Below are 19,062 nucleotides of genomic sequence, written 5' to 3' on the forward strand. Positions count from 1 at the left end.
TTATGGAACTCCTCATTACCAATTTGTGAAAGTTAATGGATGAAGAATGTGATAAATTGAAGTAATATAAAAGGACAGAGTTAGAAGAAAGTTTTTATTTATCTTGTTCTTCAAGCATCCTAAGCTGGGGGCTGTTCCCTCCAGTAGTCAAAAGCTGCAGGAGATTCAAACAGGTGTCAGAGGCCATGCAGGGTGCAGTTCTGTTATCATTAGTGGCATTGCTAAATGGGATCAGTTAATTACCAGCTACTGTCAAAAGCAGATTTGAGTGTGAAAAATTACTGGAATATAAAAAAGATTGAAGCCTATTGTTTAAAAGCATTACTGTAAAGTAATTATTCTGTACTGAATCCTACTGCTTCTGTATGAATGAAGTGAAAGTACTGACTGAGCTTGTCAGGAAAGTCTGCCTAAAGCTGCTTTGCAAATCCATGTGTAGGTACCTAAAAATCTGTCTGTGGGAAACAGCTGCCAATTCTGCCTTCTTTAAAAAGTGGCCTCTCAGTTTTGATGCTGTAATTGAAAAAATAAACTTGGCCAATGGAAGAATTTGGTGGCTGGTTGACTACATAAATCTTGACATTGGATATGACAGCATTTATCTTAAAGTAGCATCTCTCTTTTCTCTGTTGTCCTTCATGCTTTGCCTGAAATTGCATTTGCTCTCTACAGAATATTGTAGAGGAATTCAGTTCTGCAAAGCACTATCAGGAATTACTGTACAGTAATTACAAAGGCCCAGTTATTTGTATTTTATTGCACATGAAGCTTCTTTCTTATTTTTATAATATTGCCAGAGTTTTGAAAACCTATTTGTGAAAGCAATATACTGTATTTATGCTGTGCTCCCTCTGTCCTGAAAACTGTCACATCCATCCACTATGTTAAGTCACCTGAAGCCATCTGCTAATGCAATATTGTTAATGAACATTGAGAGACTATGGGCAAGTATGGTGTCTATGGTTGTTTTTGTTGCACATGTATCATCAACACTGTTCAGAGAAATGCAGTGTTGAGCTTATCAGCTCTTAGAAGCTCTGCAAGACATGAACTGACAACACCAAAAATAAATGGTTACATTGCAGCATCAAGTGCCTCTGCAGAGATGCATCAGCTTCATCCTTTCTCTATGTTTTCAAGAGTAGAGTGAGTCACATATTCTCAGGAAAACCAATTTTCCCCTAGGTAAATTCTTACTAGTTTCAACAAGCCTGTGGGAGCCTCAGATAGCTTTTCTTGATGCTGACTGTCTCCACTGAGGGCCCAAAAGGGGCTTTTGCATGGCAAACCTCACCACAGCATCGGCATCCTTCCTGCCTTTTGAAGAAGCCACATTTCATGGTTTCTTTTGTTTTGTGGCTCTTCATTTCACACCCGTGAAAGAGAAAGACTGAGAAGACAGAGCTCCTGAACTGCGTTTGAAACAGTTTGTAGGTGCAGAGACAGCTGCAGCACAAGGGCCTCAACAGGCACAAACAGGAGGAAGACAGAAAATGAAAGATTGTTGTCTTCCCAATTATCTTTATGCCATCATTAAGTCACTAACTTCCATTAACTCCGTATCTCCTGGGAGGATGAATTTTCAAGGGAAGAGCGAGGCATCTATGGAGCCATAAAAACAGATAAAGGAGGAAGTGATCTGGTTTCACAGGACTGCATCATGTAAACTTGTGCACTAGGAGCTGAGGTCATAAAGCTCTGATTCCACTGTGAGGCTGCAAAAGAAATTTTGCAATGTTTACCATGTCTTTGTCAATATTTTCTTTGAGGTTTAATACCATTAGAACATTAACATTTAAATGGTCAATGTTATCCCTGCTCTGTTACACAAAGAAGATGTTACACAAAGAAGACTGATTCAGGCCCACAAAGGAACCACAGATCTGTGGCAGTGTAAGAAGGGTTCTAAACCTGCAGAGAGAAGTGAGAATATATACAGATCATTTATATCAGTGCTTTTATTTACAGATTTATTCAGAGAAAATTGTTTCAGGAATTCATATTATCATTCCTCATGACCTCATGATCTTTCCCTTTAAAATCCACTGTCGGCTACAGACGACAGAAACATTAAAGTCGTCTTTTCTCTGGAAATCTCCATAAAAACATCCTGTATTGTTCCCAGGACTTCAAGACAGTATCTTCATGAGTCTTCATTTGAAATGGCAAACTGACAAAAAAGTATATACAATTTGGAAAACAGTGTCTAAACAAAAACAAAAATAATCATGGTGCTCATTCTGAAGTTGAAAATGTATCTCAAGTGTTATTGAAAACAATATAAAATCTTACTAACTCATAAAACTGGATAAAATAAGTATTTCTTTTAGCAATAGAAATGTTACTAATGTATGTTACTAATATAATATATTACTAATACATGAAAGGGGATAAAATATTTATTTCAGCAAAAGAAATGCTAAAATATTAAAAATGTTGAAGGTTTTGAAGGATTGTACTGTAATGCTATTAATTTAAGAAGTTCCACCTCTTCTGTGCTTTTACACCAGTTCTGGACTTGAGCCATGATCAGTATGATTATTTACTGTACTTAACATCAACTTTATAGGAGTGGTGTGAGTATAAAGTTACAAGTACCCTGTGCCTGATCTTTCTCATCTGGTTTTATTTCCATATACATAAAATCAAATAAATAAAGATCCTTTCTGTATCATGTTTATGTAAATGATACACTTAGACAAACCACAGAGAATCAGAGGATAGGTCAGGTGGAAAGGGAACACAGTGGGTCATCTGGTCCTGCCTCCCTGCTCCAGCAGGGCCATCCTAGAGCACACGGCACAGGATTGTGTCCAGAGGGTTCTTGAATGTCTCCAGTGAAGGAGACTCTACACCCCCTCAGTCACCTCTTCTGGAGGCTGAACAAGCCCAGCTCCCTCAGCCTTTCCTCATGAAAGGGATGCTCCAGTCCCTCAATCATCCTCGTATCCCTCCTCTGAACCTTCTCAAAGATGAGCTGTCCTGTGATAATCAACCCTCCTCCCTCCCACTCTCACAGAAATAGTCATGGCTGAGCGGAGCAAGGCAGGAGACAAGTCTGTCACCTTATCTTCATGACACTTCCCTTTTTCTTTCTCTTACCAACATCTGCCACTCACTCCCCTTTAACAAGCAGGCATGTGACGCAAGCAAATCCTTAAAGGAACTTCGGGACTCTTCTTTAGAGGACTTGAAGTCCTAGTAATGTCACAAGTATTCTGATTTTTTTCTCAGTGTTCATTCTGTGTTTCATAGTGTTCTCATTAAGTTTCTTTGACTTGCTTGTAAACAAGCAACTCAGGTGGCTTGTGGAAGATAAACATTTTTTTCCAGAAAGGCTACACAAGCCAGCATGAATCATAAATGTCTTCGCCTTGGGAGAACTCACAGCTTTCACATTGGTGCCTATGAATCACTACCAGTCCCTGCAGCATGTCAAAAGATGGTGCAAGTGAATGTGGCAATGGTGACATTTGATATCTTTGAACTGTAGAAGGATTGGGTGGAAGTATCTGCTGTGAAAATGTCTGTAAATGTTTTTGGCATGACAAAGCTATAAAAAATGAGCCATAAAACAAAATCTTCCCCTCTAAGTTTCCAGCATTCATTTCCATTCTCTAGCTGCTCCATCTTGTTAATTTAAGAGGAAAATGTTCAGGGTCACTTGTTCAAGACTGAACTGTGAAAAGTGATTTGTAATTTTATGGGCCCTGTTGTGATGCATCCACAAATCCTGAGGGAGCTGGCAGACATCATAGCCAGGGGGCTCATGATCATCTTTGAAAGGTCATGGAGATCAGGAGAGGTGCCTGAGGGCTGGAAGAAAGCAAATGTCACCCAGTCTTCAAAACAGGCAAGAAAGAAAGAGCACACAGGGAACTGGAACCAGTCAGTCTCACCTCAATCCTTGGAAGGGGCAGAGGCCTCCTCAGGGTGTTCACTGATGACACAAAGCTGAGGAGTGGCCGACACCCCAGAGGGCTCTGCAGCCCTTCAGAGGGACCTGGACAGGCTGGAGAGATGGGCAGAGAGGAATTGTCTGAAGTTCAACAAGGGCAAGCGCAGTGTCCTGCACCTGGGGAGGAACAACCTCTGGCACTGGTACAGGCTGGGCCCAACCTGCTGGAAAACAGAAGGACAGGGACCTGGGGCTCCTGGTGGACAACAAGCTGTCCATGAGCCAGCAGTGCCCTTGAGGCCGGGAGGGCCAAAGGTGTCCTGGGGTGCACTGGGAAGAGCATTGGCAGCAGGCCAAGGGAGGAGATGCTGCCCCTCTGCTCAGCCCAGGTGAGGCCTCGTCTGGAGAGCTGTGCCCAGTTCTGGGCTCCTCAGTAAAATCCCATGGAGCTCCTGGAGTGGGTCCAGCAGAGAGCTACAAAGGTGATCAAGGGACTGGAGCATCTCTCTTGTGAGGAAAGGTTGAGAGGGCTGGGCATGTTCACCCTCTAAAGAGATGAATGTGAGGGGACCTCCTTAATGTCTGTCGGTGTCTGCAGGGAGGGGTCAGAGCAGGGACCAGGCTCTGCTCGGTGGTACTGAGCAAAAGGACAAGAGAAAATGAGCAGGAACTGAGGCATGGGAAGTTCCACCCGAACATGAAGAATTTCTTTACTTTGAGAACAATGGAACACTGGATTGCGCAGCAGACTGAGATGAGCAAGCCCTCTGTTTCCCGTGGTGTGAGGTTCCGGAGCACGGGGAGCTTTTGGGGAGGCTCATTCCCGAGGCTCATTCCCAGGCCCATTCCCAAGGCTCCGGAGGGAGCCGGGTGCTCGGCTGCCCCCTGCTGTCCAGCGCCAGCACTGCGCCCTCCGGAGCCACCCCCCCATCCCTGCCCAGCCCTGCCCAGCCCTGCCCATCCCTGCCCATCCCTGCCCAGCCCTGCCCAGCTCTGCCCAGCCCTGCCCAGCCCTGCCCAGCTCTGCCCATCCCTGCCCATCCCTGCCCAGCCCTGCCCAGCCCTGCCCAGCTCTGCCCATCCCTGCCCATCCCTGCCCATCCCTGCCCATCCCTGCCCAGCCCTGCCCAGCTCTGCCCAGCCCTGCCCAGCCCTGCCCGCCTGCCCAGCCCCCGCCCTGCCCATCCCTGCCCATCCCTGCCCAGCTCTGCCCAGCCCTGCCCAGCTCTGCCCAGCCCTGCCCATCCCTGCCCATCCCTGCCCAGCCCTGCCCAGCCCTGCCCAGCTCTGCCCAGCCCTGCCCAGCCCTGCCCACCGCTGTCCCCTCTGCTGTCCCCTTCCCTGCCCTGCCCTCCGCTGTCCCCTCCACGGGTTCCTCACCTCGGGGCACTGCTGCCGTCCAGTTCTCTCTTCTTTTTTATGTTTAAACAGCCAAGGAAAGCTGCTCGTTCCCAGCTGTAGCCCGCTTACCTGATGCACTGCAGGCACTGCCCTACGGACATGTGGTGGTGGGAGCCCCCCATGGACACGTTTAGCATCAAACTCATGGCAGGATCTGGCCTTGGAAGCCTTCAGTGCTGAAGCCAAGAGGCAATCCTGCAGTGCAGCCTTTCCCCGCTTGTTTGGCAGAGGAGTTTTTGTGGCATTGGCTCAGCTAAAGTGCATCAGGAGGTGGGGGGACATGGGGGCAACACAGAGGGAGGCAGCATCAGAGTCTTGGATACCTCTGTTTTCAAGGCCCCTCTGCTCCTTAGACAGTGAGAAGGAAATGCGACAAGCGGCAGATTTGTGGAGTCTAAGGAGTGACAAGAGGGAAGGGAAATGTTTCTGACAGAGATGCCTTTTGCTGAAGTCTGGGAGCTTTACACTGGAGTTGCATGGCTGGCAGATCACTACTTAAATGCAAATGTATCTCAGATTATTTGGGGTTTTTCCAACATTCAGATCTGATTAAAAAAAAATAATAATTATGTTAGCCTGCAATGCAACTTGCAAGTTATTCAGTTTCCACAGAGGCACTTCTTTCTTTAATAACTGCTGCAGTTCCAACAAAACACCCCAATCCCAATAAGAAGGCCTTTAAGAAATATTTCCCAAATATTGTTGCATTGTTAGATTACCATAACACTGCAAAACATGGCAATAAAACAGCTTTTGGAATTATGATTCTCTCTGTGAAAAAGATGGCAGCTTATCAAAGGGTGATGTTCTTTTCTGGATAGGAATTTTCCATTTTGGAGTATTTTCCTTGGAATTAGTTTATACCAAGCGTGCTCAAAATTCGATATTTCAGTTTACATCTCTAAAAATGAGATCTGAAATTTAAACCAGATTCTTCTTTTCCCTATTACGATCCACTCTACAAACCGAGCAGTTATTTACTACAGCTGTAGGATGTCTTTTACCTTCAGGACCTCATGGTTCACTCTCTATACCTCTGTATCCATCACTGGATTGGCCTATGAACAAGGGACTGGATTTCAGAAGGAAGTGAGTTTTGATGGGCAAGAGGAAGACTACATTTCCTCTAAACTCCCTCCACCATTTCAGCAGAAATTAAAAGCAATTAAAACACTTTTAAAACTCATTGAATAGGTGATTTGAAATACACAGTAGTAGATGATTTGAGGGCATAAAATTTGTAGAGGTTTTTCAGAATAAACATCAAGCAAGACGGACACTAATGCTAATTCCACTGTATTGGAACAAAGACACATCCAGAGCAATCTATTTTCTATCAGAAAATCACACAAAAGCACAGAATAGTTGGGGTTGCCTCTGCTCAGCACAGGGTTGCTAAAGAAGTACAATCAGCATTAAGTCACATTCTGAGCATCTCTAAAGTTGGAAACTCTCCAGGCAACCTGTTCCAGTGCTTGACCACACCATTTGAAAGGTTTTTTTTTTCTTCTTACATTTCAATGATGGAATTGAAAGGCCTATTCCCTCTTGTCCATTCCCTGGACAATACTGAGAAGAGTCTGATTTCATCTTTAATCCCCACCCACATCAGATATTTACACACACTGGTAAAGCCTTCTGAGGTCCAGGCTGAACACCTCTAGCTTAGCCTCCCTTCACATGGCAAATGCTCCAAGCCCTCCATCATACTGCAGCCTCCCTGGTAAATACTCCAGAACTGGGTAACCTGCCCAGGACTGGGCACAGCATCCCAGATGTGTCTCACCAGGCTGTGCAGAGGGGAAGGAGCCCCTCCCTGGCCTGCAGGCAGTGTCCTGCCCAGTGGAGCCCAGGATGCTGCTGGGCTGTGCTGCACAGGCCCATTGCTGGCTCATGCCCACCTTGTCCCCAGCTCCTTCTCAGCTTTCCAGTGAACTGGGCTTCAGCCCTTGCTGGTGCAGAGAGTGTAGGACTTTGTTATCCCCTTAGTGCAGATGCCTGAGGTTCCTGTCACAACATTTCTTCAGCCCATTAAGGACCCTTTGAATGGTGGCATAACCCCCTGGTGTGGGAATCACCCACCTGATGTCAGTGTGCTGATCAGACTTCTTCACAAATACAGACACAAGTAATTTTCCACAAGATTCCAGTTTTATCCAGTGTGAGGTTCAGCTGAGCAAAAGTGGGAGGGTTCATTGAGAAGTGATTTTAGAAGTCAGTGTTAAACAGGTAATTTGGCCGTTGTACAACTGACCATACTCATTCAGCTGATCTGAAGGGAAAACACAAGTCCTTGGAGAAACAGTATCTCATTATCCCAAGAAATGGATGAGTAAGGGAGAGAGCTAGTATCTGAGTAAGATACCTTTATTTTGTGATTTTCCACACTGAATAGTAATGAGTCCTTTCCAATCAGGAAGCCAATGTTTCAAAAAAAATGTTAACTGAAGAAACTGCTTCTGCCTGCAGCTGAACTTTTGGCCCAATTTTTTCAGCCATCCTGTGAGTCTATATTTTATAGTTAAGATTTTGGGAAAGATTCTGAGATTTTGGGAAGGACAGACATAGGGAAATCTGCTGATGAGTATTATCAGCTACACTTTAGCACGGGAATGAGCTAACTGGCTACTCATGGCACTGACTGCTACTGGGATTGTACCTAGAAGTGATTCTTTTAACTGCTCTCATCATGATAAAAAGACATGTTCAGTAACTCCCTTAAAATGGAAAAATAGGAATTCTCTTTTGAAGGAAAAACCCTCACTAAAAAGTTCCAAGCTCTCAATCTAACATTCTTGCGCTGCACCACACCCATATCTGCTCCTGCTCCAGCTCAGGGATACAAATGAGATCAGAGCTTCTGTGCACACTCTCAATTGAATAATCAATTTTAGAGCAGACAGTCGTGAACGGGAATGAAGGGGACTGGACTTTAAAGTGAGTGCCAAAATAACTCACTGAGAAAGTGAAACAGTATTTCCAGGGAGGAAGCATTTCAAAGGGAAACCTGGAAATGCAATTGGAGGTTGTTATTACATTAAGACCTTGGTTAATTATTTAAGGGGCTGAGATACTTAAACGTCCCTAAAGAATCAAAGTCTTTGCTTAATGAAAATATCTGGTCTTTAAAGGTTCCCTCAGTTTGTCACTAGATGTCAGCCTGCACCTTCAGGTCCCTACCCTTCTATAACCAAGTGCACCTCTCCACCAGCACCCCACCAGGACTCTGCAACAGAAGGAGACCAAGCAGGAAAATCTTGTCAAAAATTCTGTAAGTATTGCTTTGTATCCTTCAACAATGTTTATTTTAGCACATGAAAAGATGATTGTTACAAACAAAGACATGAACATTTGTAGGAAACAGAGTTTTTGAAGGGTGTTGTAGTCATTACTTATGAAACCCCGGGATACTCAGTAGGATTTGTTGTTGTTGCGCTGGAATGATCCTCTGCTGAGGCTGCACACCCTATGCAAACAGAGCAACTGCACCTTCTGCCAAGACCTAGGCTGGTGCCCCTGCCCATGCAGCACACAGACAGATTTCACACTGTCAGCCGAGGTGAAGCAGGATTTCCCTCTGCTCATGCGTTGGTAGAGCAGTGCTCTCTGCTGTGCTGGACATGCACTGACCTGCACAGCCTGGGCTGCTGGTCTGTCCTAAATCAACATTTGGCCAAGTGCAGATGCATTGTGCCTCTTTGAAACAGCAGATCCATGACTTACACTGGGTGATCAGTGGCTTGTGAGAGAGCTGCCTGCTAATTTCATTGTCCAGTCCCTACACACTCTCAAGGTATTTTCATGTTTGGGTGATTTGCCAAATGGGAGGTTTTTATGTCTCTAGTGATCAGACACCTGGGGTTTCCTCTGACAATGGTACATGGGACCTCTGGGCTAACTATGTGTTGTTCTGAACACCACCTGTTGTATTTACTGTGCTGTTTTCCTGGCACAAAATTATGTCTACATTGACACCCATAAAAGCACATGAGTTTTGCCATGCTGAGCACCACAGAGGCTGTCTTTCAGGCAGCTTGCTATCTACTGAAATTCATAGTTACACTTCAGATGCTTGGAAAGCTGTTTATTTAATGCACAAGAACAGTTAAACATCAGATAGGGAAAAATTTTCCAGCAAGTTAAGCAAGAAATTACGCTGTTCAAAAGCAAACAGTAAGAAAAGCATCTGGCTGCGAGATTCCTCCCATGTTCTTAATTTAGATACTTTCTCCCGGGCTACAGAAACATGATTATCTTTCTCTCTGAACTCTGGAATTAAGAGCTCATGGTATCTTTTTCTCATACAACTGTGCAACTTTCTTCACCTGCAACACAGAAATTAGGGCTTTCTCCCATACCAGAAATACAGTTTTTTGCAAATCCTTTAGCAGATTAAGCTGCTTTAGCAGCAGATCTAGAAAGACCTCAGGTTCCTGGATAGCATACTGGAACTTTAATTGAAACAGGACCTGGGAGGAAGTTGACCACTGTCCTCAGGAAAGGGAGACCTAGAACCCAGATCTGGATCCAATTTCTATTCTGTATTTGCTGAAAAAAATCTCTCACAATTCCTCTTTGGAGATTGCACCCTAACCACTGTGCTGCCAAGCAGAGTTTGAGGGCTTTTGTTGTCATTAAGATCCAGCAACACTGAGCAACTCAGGCAACAGGGAACTGTTTCAAGCCAGAGAATATGCACACATTCACAAAGTGGCCCAGAGATTGAGCCACTCCCCTGGGATGTGGAAAAGGGAAGCAAATCACTCAGGCTGTGGGGGATAGCTGTGACCACTAATTTAGCATTTCACAAGGGAGGGGGAAGGAGTATAATCTGCACATACATTGAAGCTGGAACAGAAACAGCACATCCAGGCACAGATTCAAAGGGATGGGGGAAATGAATTTGAGTTCACAGCCACTTCTGACTTAGTGTGGCCTGGCACAGGGTCTTCTATGTCAGGATGCAGAGTTGCCTCCCTCACAGGATACACTGTGGCCAGTCCCAACAGAAATATCCCCATTATGCACAGAAATAAGTGCTACAGAATTAAGCAGATTTAGGCATGCTCTGGAACAGGTTTCTAGGCACAAAAATTTTACTAGAAAAAACTTAAGTACCTACAGACTTCACTGGTCAACCAAGTCAGGATTTAGGAGGTTAGAGAGGCAGTTGTACAGTACTAAGATGCTCAAGTTCTTCTGTGGATATGTCTGATTTCTTAGGAGTCTTTGCATCTGTGTAAGTGTGCCCATCAGCCACCAGCTCACTTCTGCTGCTCTTCTTCAGACAACTTGTAAATCAGTATCTTCCCCGTCAGCAAATGCCCAAGGCTGGAGAAGTCTTTTCTGCCTTGAAAAAAAAAAAAATTTCTCCTTGCAAGTAGCAGAACTGGCTGCTTTCAGACCAAATAAATCTTACAACAGGAGTTACCAACACGTACAGTACACCTAGCAGAGTCTGAAAAGTGTATTTGCCACTATGGTGTAGCAGCTTTCCCTGGACAGAAATAGCAAGTTTGCTCCATGTCAGTACTTAGAGGTGACACACAATCCTCTGCATAAATGCCTTTATAGCAGAATCAGGCAGATGCTGGAGTTAGACTGCAAGAAAAGGGGTTGGAAATAGAAAACAGTTTTGAAAATTGTGTTTATATAATCATCTTATTTCAGTGCTAGGGATTAATGAACTTGCGTTCTGAAATCAAAACCAGAAATGTTGCACCTTCCTATCATTTAAAATAAATGCTTTGAACTTTTGGTTTCAAATTTTTTTCCTCATAATAAAAAAATATTTTAAGTAGATATATAGCCTCATCATAAAAACTTTCACAGCTTAAAATTACACTTTTTTCATCCCCCTAAAAGTTCGATTCAGATAAGCCTCAAATTATTTCGCAGGCATTTCTGTGGAACAGAGGCTGGTAAAGGCCAATCCCTGACATTCTCTAGGCTACATAAGCACTGCAGGCCCTAGGGCTGCTCAGACTAGAGGACCTGAACTGAGCTTCACTTGAAAAACTGGCAAGAGTCAGTGCGAACCCTCAGCAGAACTAAAGCCTTTGTGCTTGGTTTTAAGTGAATCCAGTAGTATCCCAGAGCAAGCGATTTGAAGTGGCTAGGGTGTTTCTTGTTCTCCTTTTAAAATTTTTTATTTACAGTTGTGCTGATTTCCTGAAGTTAAATATGAACAGTCTGAAGTGCAGAAAAAATTAAGCCTGCAACCTCAGTGCCTTGGGAGAGATGCTGTCTTGCATCTCCATGGTCTGGGGCTGGGAGGATTCCTTTCCCCTCAGTGGCCTGGAGAGAGGCTGGGGAACAGTATTAGGGGGCTCACACCCTCCCTCCAAACCCAGGCAAAGGAACATCCCATGAAGCTGCAAATTCCATCCTTGGGTTTCTCCTTATCTGTCAGGGTTGCTTTATACCCTGGCAGCAGCTGGGGGGATGGGGGGTAACTAGAAAAGCAGATCCTGCACTGATCTGGAGGGGAGCACAGTGTTCCTTGTCCCTGCTCTTTCCCAAGTCCCTAAAAGAGGGGAAAGGCACCTAGCCTGAACAAGCAGGAGCTTTGTACCCACTTGTGCTGGCTGTCCCCCTCAGGGCAGGTTTGAAATAGAAGAGAGGCTGTCTGATCCCCGAGCCCTCAGTGGAGCCCAGGAAGCAGTGACGTTTACAGGGTCCTGCAGCAGGGAGAAAGCAGCTCAGCTCCCTCTCCCTGCCACAGAAAAAACACACAAGGTGGAAGGGCTGCTTGCAACTCCAGCTTGAGGATGTGGTTAAGGCCTTCCAGCCTCAGTCCACCCCAGCCAGCCCTTCACCTCCCTGTGCTGCTTTGCACATCCTGCATCCTCCCTGGCTGGAGTCCCATCACCCTCATTAGTCCTTGTTCCCCAGCACAGGCAGAACCACTAAAAAGCATTTCATGGAGACATCCCGCCACTACCTCCTCCTCGTCCTGTTCTCCAGCTCAGGGTGCATCTTCCAGACAATGTCCATCAAGTGTCTCCGAGGGCAGACAAAACCCCAAAAGAGCATCTCTCACACAGAAGTTGTCCTTTATTCATCCCTCCTCCCCTTGTCCTGACCAGGCATTCAATATCCCCAGGCCACATCTGGCACTGTGCCAGCCCCCAGAGCCCCCTGCCCTCTCAGCAGTGCTGCTCCATGGAGCTGGCAGGCAGCAGGTCATAGCGGCTGCTGTACATCACCACCCCGGGCGGGTAATAGGCCACCTCTGCCTGCACAGCTGCAGCACGGGGAGCAGCAGGGACAGGCTGGACAGGCATCACGGCATGCAGGGCCTGCTCCTCCTTCTCAGGCCTGGTGGTGTCAGTGAAAGGGCGCATGGTGGTGAGGGAAGGGGAGGTGATCCTCCAGAGGAGGCTCTTCAGTGCCTTGCGGAACTCCCTGCGCATGAGGCAGTAGAGGATGGGATTGAGGCAGCTGTTGGAGTGTGCCAGGCACACGCTGATGGGGAAGAGGTACACTTGGGAGAGAAAGTACTCGTTGCTGAAGTGCACCACGTTGAGTTTGATGAGTATCCCCCAGGTTGTAAGTGCTTGGTTAGGCAGCCAGCACAAGAAGAAAGACAGCACCACGATGGACACTGACCTAGTCACTTTGGACCGGCGCTTGATGCTGGGGCCACTGCAGGTGCTGCCCACGTGCTTGTCACTGATGAAGCGCACCAGGAGCAAGTAGCAGAGGCTAATGATGACCAGCGGCACCAGGAAGCCCAGCAGCACCTTCTGGATGTGGTACAGACCCAGCCAGAATTGGGCATTGTTGCCTCGGCCCTCTGGGAACTTGACAAGACAGAGAACATCATCAAAGACAGTGGCAGTGGTGGAAAAAATGGCATGGGGCAGGGAAGCCAGGACAGCTGACAGCCAGATGAGTGCACAAAGCCACTTGGCAGAGCAGCAGCCTCCCAGTGGGTCTCCTCGACGCTGATTCTTCAGGGCTGAAGCCACAGAGCGATATCGAGCCACACTCATGGCAGTGAGAAAGAACACACTGGCATACATGTTCATTGCTGTCACATAGGAGACGATCTTACACATTGCCTTGCCAAAGAGCCAGTTGAAGTCCAGCGCGTTCTCCACCGCCCAGAATGGCAAGGTCAGCACAAACTGGAAGTCAGTCACTGCCAGGCTGGTGACAAAGAGATTGATGGAGGATTTCCTCCAGCCTTGCTTGCTTTTCATCAGGTAGAGCACCAGCAGGTTGCCCACCAGTCCCAGGGCACACACCACAGAGTACACCAGTGAAATGACAATCCGCACCACGTCAGAACTGTCCCCCTGCATCCCGTCGGCTCGCTCCAGGTTGATGGTCTTCAAGAACTGCAGGAAGGACACGTTGCTCCCGTTGTCCATCGGAGCGCTCTCCAGGAAAGCCAGCGGCGTGTCCCAGGACTCCCTGTCCGCTCCTTCCTTTATGCCAGCGGCTGGCGAGCAGGCACCGCGCTCGCAGGGCTCGCCCATCCCATACTAGGGTGGGAGACGAGTCCGCGGGAGCTTTTTCCGCAGAGGCTGACCAGCGGCGGCGGCGGGCGGGCTGCTGGGGCGGCGGCAGGGTCCGGGCACGGCACGGCGCGGTGCTGGCTGGTGCGGTGGCACGGCGCGGTGGCACGGCGCGGTGCCACGGCGCGGTGCCGGCTGTGCGGGGACACGGCTGGCGCGGTGGCACGGCTGGCACGGCTGGCACGGCTGGCGCGGTGGCACGGCTGGCACGGCTGGCGCGGTGGCACGGCTGGCGCCGCTGGGCTCCGCGCCGCGCTTTTATCCGCGCCGGCGGGGCGGGGCATGCGCGGTGGGCGCGGAGCTCTCCCCGGTGCTGAGCGCGGCCCCCGCCCCCCCGCTGCCCCCTCGGCTGTTCCTGCGAATCACCCCGTCCTGTTCCGTTCCGTTTCACCCGTCCCTTTCCTTCTCGTCCCGCCCCGTCCCGACCTGTTCCGTCCCTTTCTGTCCTGTCTCGCACACCTGGCCGGGAACGGCGCGTGTGAATCAACCGGGCGCTCCCTCGGGCTCAGTGCAGCAATTGGTCGGCCAGAGGCGATGCCCTCTCTCCCCCGCCGGTGTCATGCTCCCTTCCCCTATATGATCCCCCATTTCCTGATGTGATCCCCACTCCTCCGATGTGATCTCCTCTCCCCGATGTGATCCTTCCAATCCCCATACGATTCCCGTCCCCGATGTGCTCCCCTCTGATCAGCTCTCACAGAAGCTTTCCCTTCCTGCGTAGGGACAAGTTTTGGGGATGTCGCATCTTCGCCGAGCCGCAGGGTGACCCAGAAACCACCAGCGCCTTCGAGCTTGAGAAACCTCGGCAGCGAGCGGGACCGCGCCTCTCTGAACGACCGCGCTCCGGACAGGGACCCACGAACTCCCCTCCTGCTTTTGGGACTTGGGGAGACGGCGTCTCTCCCTCATTTTAAAGCGAACGGCGCGGACAAGGAAGCTGTACATGCCGGCTGTCTATGGCTGCGGCGCTCGGGGGAAGGCGAGAGCAGCAGCCGCCGCTGCCCGAGGCAGAGAGAGGGATCCCGCCCGCAGGGGGCCCCCCTGTCTTGCGCGGGGCCCGAAAATCGCTTCCCCACCAAGTCTGCCGCAGAAACAGACAGCAAGCGATGGGAATACGAACCGAGGCTTTCCTTCTTCTGTTCCGCTTCTAAATAAATCAAGATAACGGCGCATTTTTAAAACCAAATAGATTCTGAATATACCTAAGTAAAGCACTGTGAATCAGCCAGCCGGGGGAGATTTACGGAACATTTAACAAGTATATTATTTTTGTATATTTATCTCACTGAACTTCCTGCAAAGACATAGCCGTATGTGCTATTTGTTATCAGCAGTCCACTTGTCACTTTGATTTGTATCTGCAGGGACCCTGTAAAAGTATCAGTCAGATGACGGTATGGAAGTGTTAAAGGGGAACAAGAGTAACTAAAAGTTTTAGACACTATTCATATTGCTTAGAGTGAGGGTGCAATTTACTGGAATTAGCAATGCAAGGCTCTGGGAAGGTTTAGTCTGCAGATTACTTTGTATAATAAATAGCTTGGTACCAGTATGATCAAAAAAAAAAAAAAGAAAAAAAAAAAGAGAAAGAATTGACTGATCATATCAGGCCTCAAAAAATGGACCCCTGACATTTTTTCCTGTCATGGTTTAACCCCTGTCAGCAGTCAAGCCCCTTGCAGCCACTCATTCACTCCCCCACCAGCAAAACTGGGTAGAGAATTGGAAGGATAAAAGCTGGAAAACTCAAGGGTTGAGACGAAGACAGTTTAATAGAGAAAGCAGAAGCCACACATGCAAACAAAACAAAACAAGGAGTTAATTCATCACTTCCCATGGGCAGGAAGCAGTTCAGCCTTCTCCAGGAGAGCAGTGCCCACCACATCTAAGTGTCACTTGGGGAGACAAATGTCATCATGCCCAACATGCCCCCTTCCCTCTTCTTCCCTCCACTTTGTATGCTGAAGGTGATGTCACAAGGTCTGGAATATGCCTTTGGTCAGTTGGGGTCACCTTTCCCGGCTGTGTCTGCTCCCACTCTCCCAAGCACCCCCAGCTTCCCCGCCAGCGTGGCAGTCTGAGAAGCAGAAAAGGCTTTGGCTCTGTGTAAACTCTGCTCAGCAGTAACTAAAACATCTCTGTGTTATCATCACCGTGCTCAGCACAAAGCCAAAACATAGCTCCACACCAGCCACTTCAAGGAAAATTAACTTCAACCCAACCAAATCCAGCAAATCTTCTCAATTTTTGCAAATTATGGATTTTTCCCCTAGGTTTTCATACCTCTTAATCACTGATTAGGATTGCCTCTGGGTGGCATTTTCAATACACAGCATTAAGTTGCATCTCTCAGCCTGCAGTTTTCCTAATTCTTTCAATCAGAGGAAATCATCCTTGCAGTGAAATTCAACAAGCCCATTAGTCCCATCAGCGTTGCACAGTCGACTGTAAAACAGCACAAGCAGAAGACAAAGCCACTGATCCCTTAAAACCAGCAGAAGAACCATCATATGAACAAGCAATGTGAAAATGCTGAGTTTCAGCCAGACCTGCAGAGGTTCTGTAAACAAAGCAGAGGGTGAGGTGCCTCCCAGCCCACAGCAGCAATGACTGCCTTAGCACTAGAGTTAGCGCTTACCCAAAACCAAACATTTGAAATAAGCAAGTTCAAATAAGTAAGTTCTTGTTCAATTTTCCCTCTCACTTAGCCCTGCTACTATTATAGCCCCCAAGGAAAAAACAATCTGTAATTGAGCCATGAAGAGACTTGATACATTATTAGTGAGGTTGATAATGCAGAAGTGGATGACTTCTAGATTGAATTATAACCTATTCTCATCACATTGCTATCTTCACACCCAATTTTAAATATGTCACTGGAAAAATTGCAGCAAACATGTCTTGCATAGAATAATCTCTTCTACCATTTCTTCTGTTTGGCACATCTTGCTGATATATTGCTGAGCCTGAACAGTCATAATGATCCAGAAAGGGGAAGAGGAGGAAAATAATGTCCAACCTTATATTGCTTTTTCTGTTAGTCACCCAGAGAAAGCAACGGAATGTGAAGTTAGGTACCTCCTGGGAACACTGGTAGTGGATTTTGAACTCAGGTCTGCAAGTGTGAAATGACTGGCCAAAATTTCTGCTCATGTTTAGACCCTCAGAAAAATTCCTTTTTAGTCTTGGGTGGATTTTTTTGTCATTCTTCATTTCAGAGATGTTTTAGAGGCAAATAAGGGAATTTGCAACACCAAGATGAATAAGAAAAGAAATATTTGCTGAATTATTTATTTAACACACTGCCAGAACACTGCCATAGCTGAAAAAATGTTAAAGAAATCCATCAGCTACTTTCAAAAAGTATTGCAAAACTCATCAGATACAATCATAAGCATTATTGTTCTGTTGTCTGCTTGCTCCCTATTCATTCCACCCATGCTGCCAAAGCTGTGCTGCTAACACACAACATTCCAGAGCCTTCTTTTTATCCAAGTGTCAGTGTAATTGGTATTACTTACTCAAACTTTCTGAAAAGTCTAGGAAGGCAGAGGCTTCCATAATGCACTCTGGCAAAAATGGTGTAAAAATGGCTGATTTGTGTATTTTGTCCATCTCAAACAAATCAGGCAGAGGCTTTTTTTTCATATATATAGTACTATGCCAACATAATCCACAGGGCTGAGATTGCTAGTTTGCCAGCAGGCAGCATCAATCAGTACAGTAGACTTTAAAAGGCTTTCACTTGATCAGACCACCAACAGAAACTGCCCACTGGTTTTGTCTATATTGTGTCAGTGTCCTGCAGGTGTTTCTCAAATAGCATCAAAATCTGTTCTAGTTAAATATGCCAAATAAGCATTTGCTGAAATGGGAATTTTCCTACAATTTACCCCAAAGAATTCCTATAATTTTTCACTCCCTTTACAGACTTCATACACAAACAAAAGATTTATTATGATTACAACAGTGACTGAACCAGCTGTATGCTCTTCTGAAATATTTTGGCAAGGGAGATAGTGTTCTGTTTTCAATATGAAAGGCATTTTTGTAGCTTAGAGCAGATTTAAAATATTGAATGTATCACTAAATACAGAAACATGGGACTATTTCTCAGGATATTTTTGTAGCATTAAGAGATTTTAAATTTCTTTTTTTGTATTTGACACACTGAAGCAAAAATTAGTAATAGTAAAGGTCTAGAACAGATTTTATTAAAAAGATTTGTGTGTGTATGTGGGGCTTAAATGGGCTTTACATTATTTAAATGCTGTATTCTTGCAATTGAATTCTGTTTTATGAATAATTCTTTTTATGGCATCCTCTCTCAAACAAAATTCTGAATCAGGAGAAGGAAACTAGAAAACAGGAAAGGGATATTTCATGTTAGTTTAGTTTTTAATTTCTAATTTCTGGAACTGATACGGTCCCCTCTTGATTTTTTATGAGCTCAGGGCTACAATCTCATCCTTCTGACCAAATTCAGACAGTAACTGTTAACAGTTTCAGTCCCAGTTTCAACTGGGTTTTACAGCTTTACCTTCTCCATCCTGAGAGTGAACTTAGGGTGACTTGATGTGTGTCCACCATGGAAAGACTTTCATGGCAATTCTTCTCTTAAAAGTCTAGTAGGAAATGGATACAGGCTTTAATTACAAAATCTCAGATAACACAATGATCATACCACAGTTCATGAACCACAGAAATATCCTCCAGAAAGTATTATTTGGACAAAGAAATAGGTTTTAATAAAAACACAACTAAACAAAACCCTTAAAAATACCCCCAAACCAAACAAATAACCTTCCAAAATCCTTGATTATGTTCATCATCCTCATAATTTACTTTCTAGACAGACTACTAAGAATATTATTTTTTGGGCACTAACTTAAAATGATAATTCAAAGTGACCTGTTGCTCCATAAATATTTGCTTTTATTTGGTTAATATGGATAGTATGACAAATGAGCTTATAAATTTGCATGGTGCAAGCATGAAATTATAATTTTGTGAATTAGCTCACTAGTCATAAAAACCAATCCATGTTTGGAGACTGAGATCTCAGTGTGAGCATACAAAAAATTTCATGTTAAAGAATCACTGACTACTTAGAGTTTGCTTCATTCTCTTACTTAAATCTGCCCACAGATACACCAGAAGTGGAATGTCAGCAAATACTTTTTTTTTTTGCAAGAGTAACTTATGAAGTTCCAAAAATCTGTAAAGGTTATAATGAAA

The 19,062-nt window shown here is 45.9% G+C and overlaps 1 protein-coding gene across 1 annotated transcript; it reads right to left on the reverse strand.

The window, feature by feature from the left end:
- Positions 1 to 8,585: 8,585 nt before the first annotated feature.
- Positions 8,586 to 13,893, reverse strand: RXFP3 (relaxin family peptide receptor 3). Its single transcript, XM_030968633.1, has one exon. It carries the CDS (start codon positions 13,783 to 13,785, stop codon positions 12,448 to 12,450), a length of 1,338 nt encoding a protein of 445 aa, XP_030824493.1. The 5' UTR covers positions 13,786 to 13,893; the 3' UTR covers positions 8,586 to 12,447.
- Between the last annotated feature and the right edge of the window lie 5,169 nt (positions 13,894 to 19,062).

Source organism: Camarhynchus parvulus, chromosome Z (genome assembly GCF_901933205.1).
Source record: "Camarhynchus parvulus chromosome Z, STF_HiC, whole genome shotgun sequence".
Lineage (NCBI taxonomy): Eukaryota > Metazoa > Chordata > Aves > Passeriformes > Thraupidae > Camarhynchus > Camarhynchus parvulus.

Excerpts from the sequence above, each read along its gene's own strand:
- RXFP3 (XM_030968633.1), bottom strand. The coding sequence starts at position 13,785 with ATGGGCGAGCCCTGCGAGCGCGGTGCCTGCTCGCCAGCCGCTGGCATA.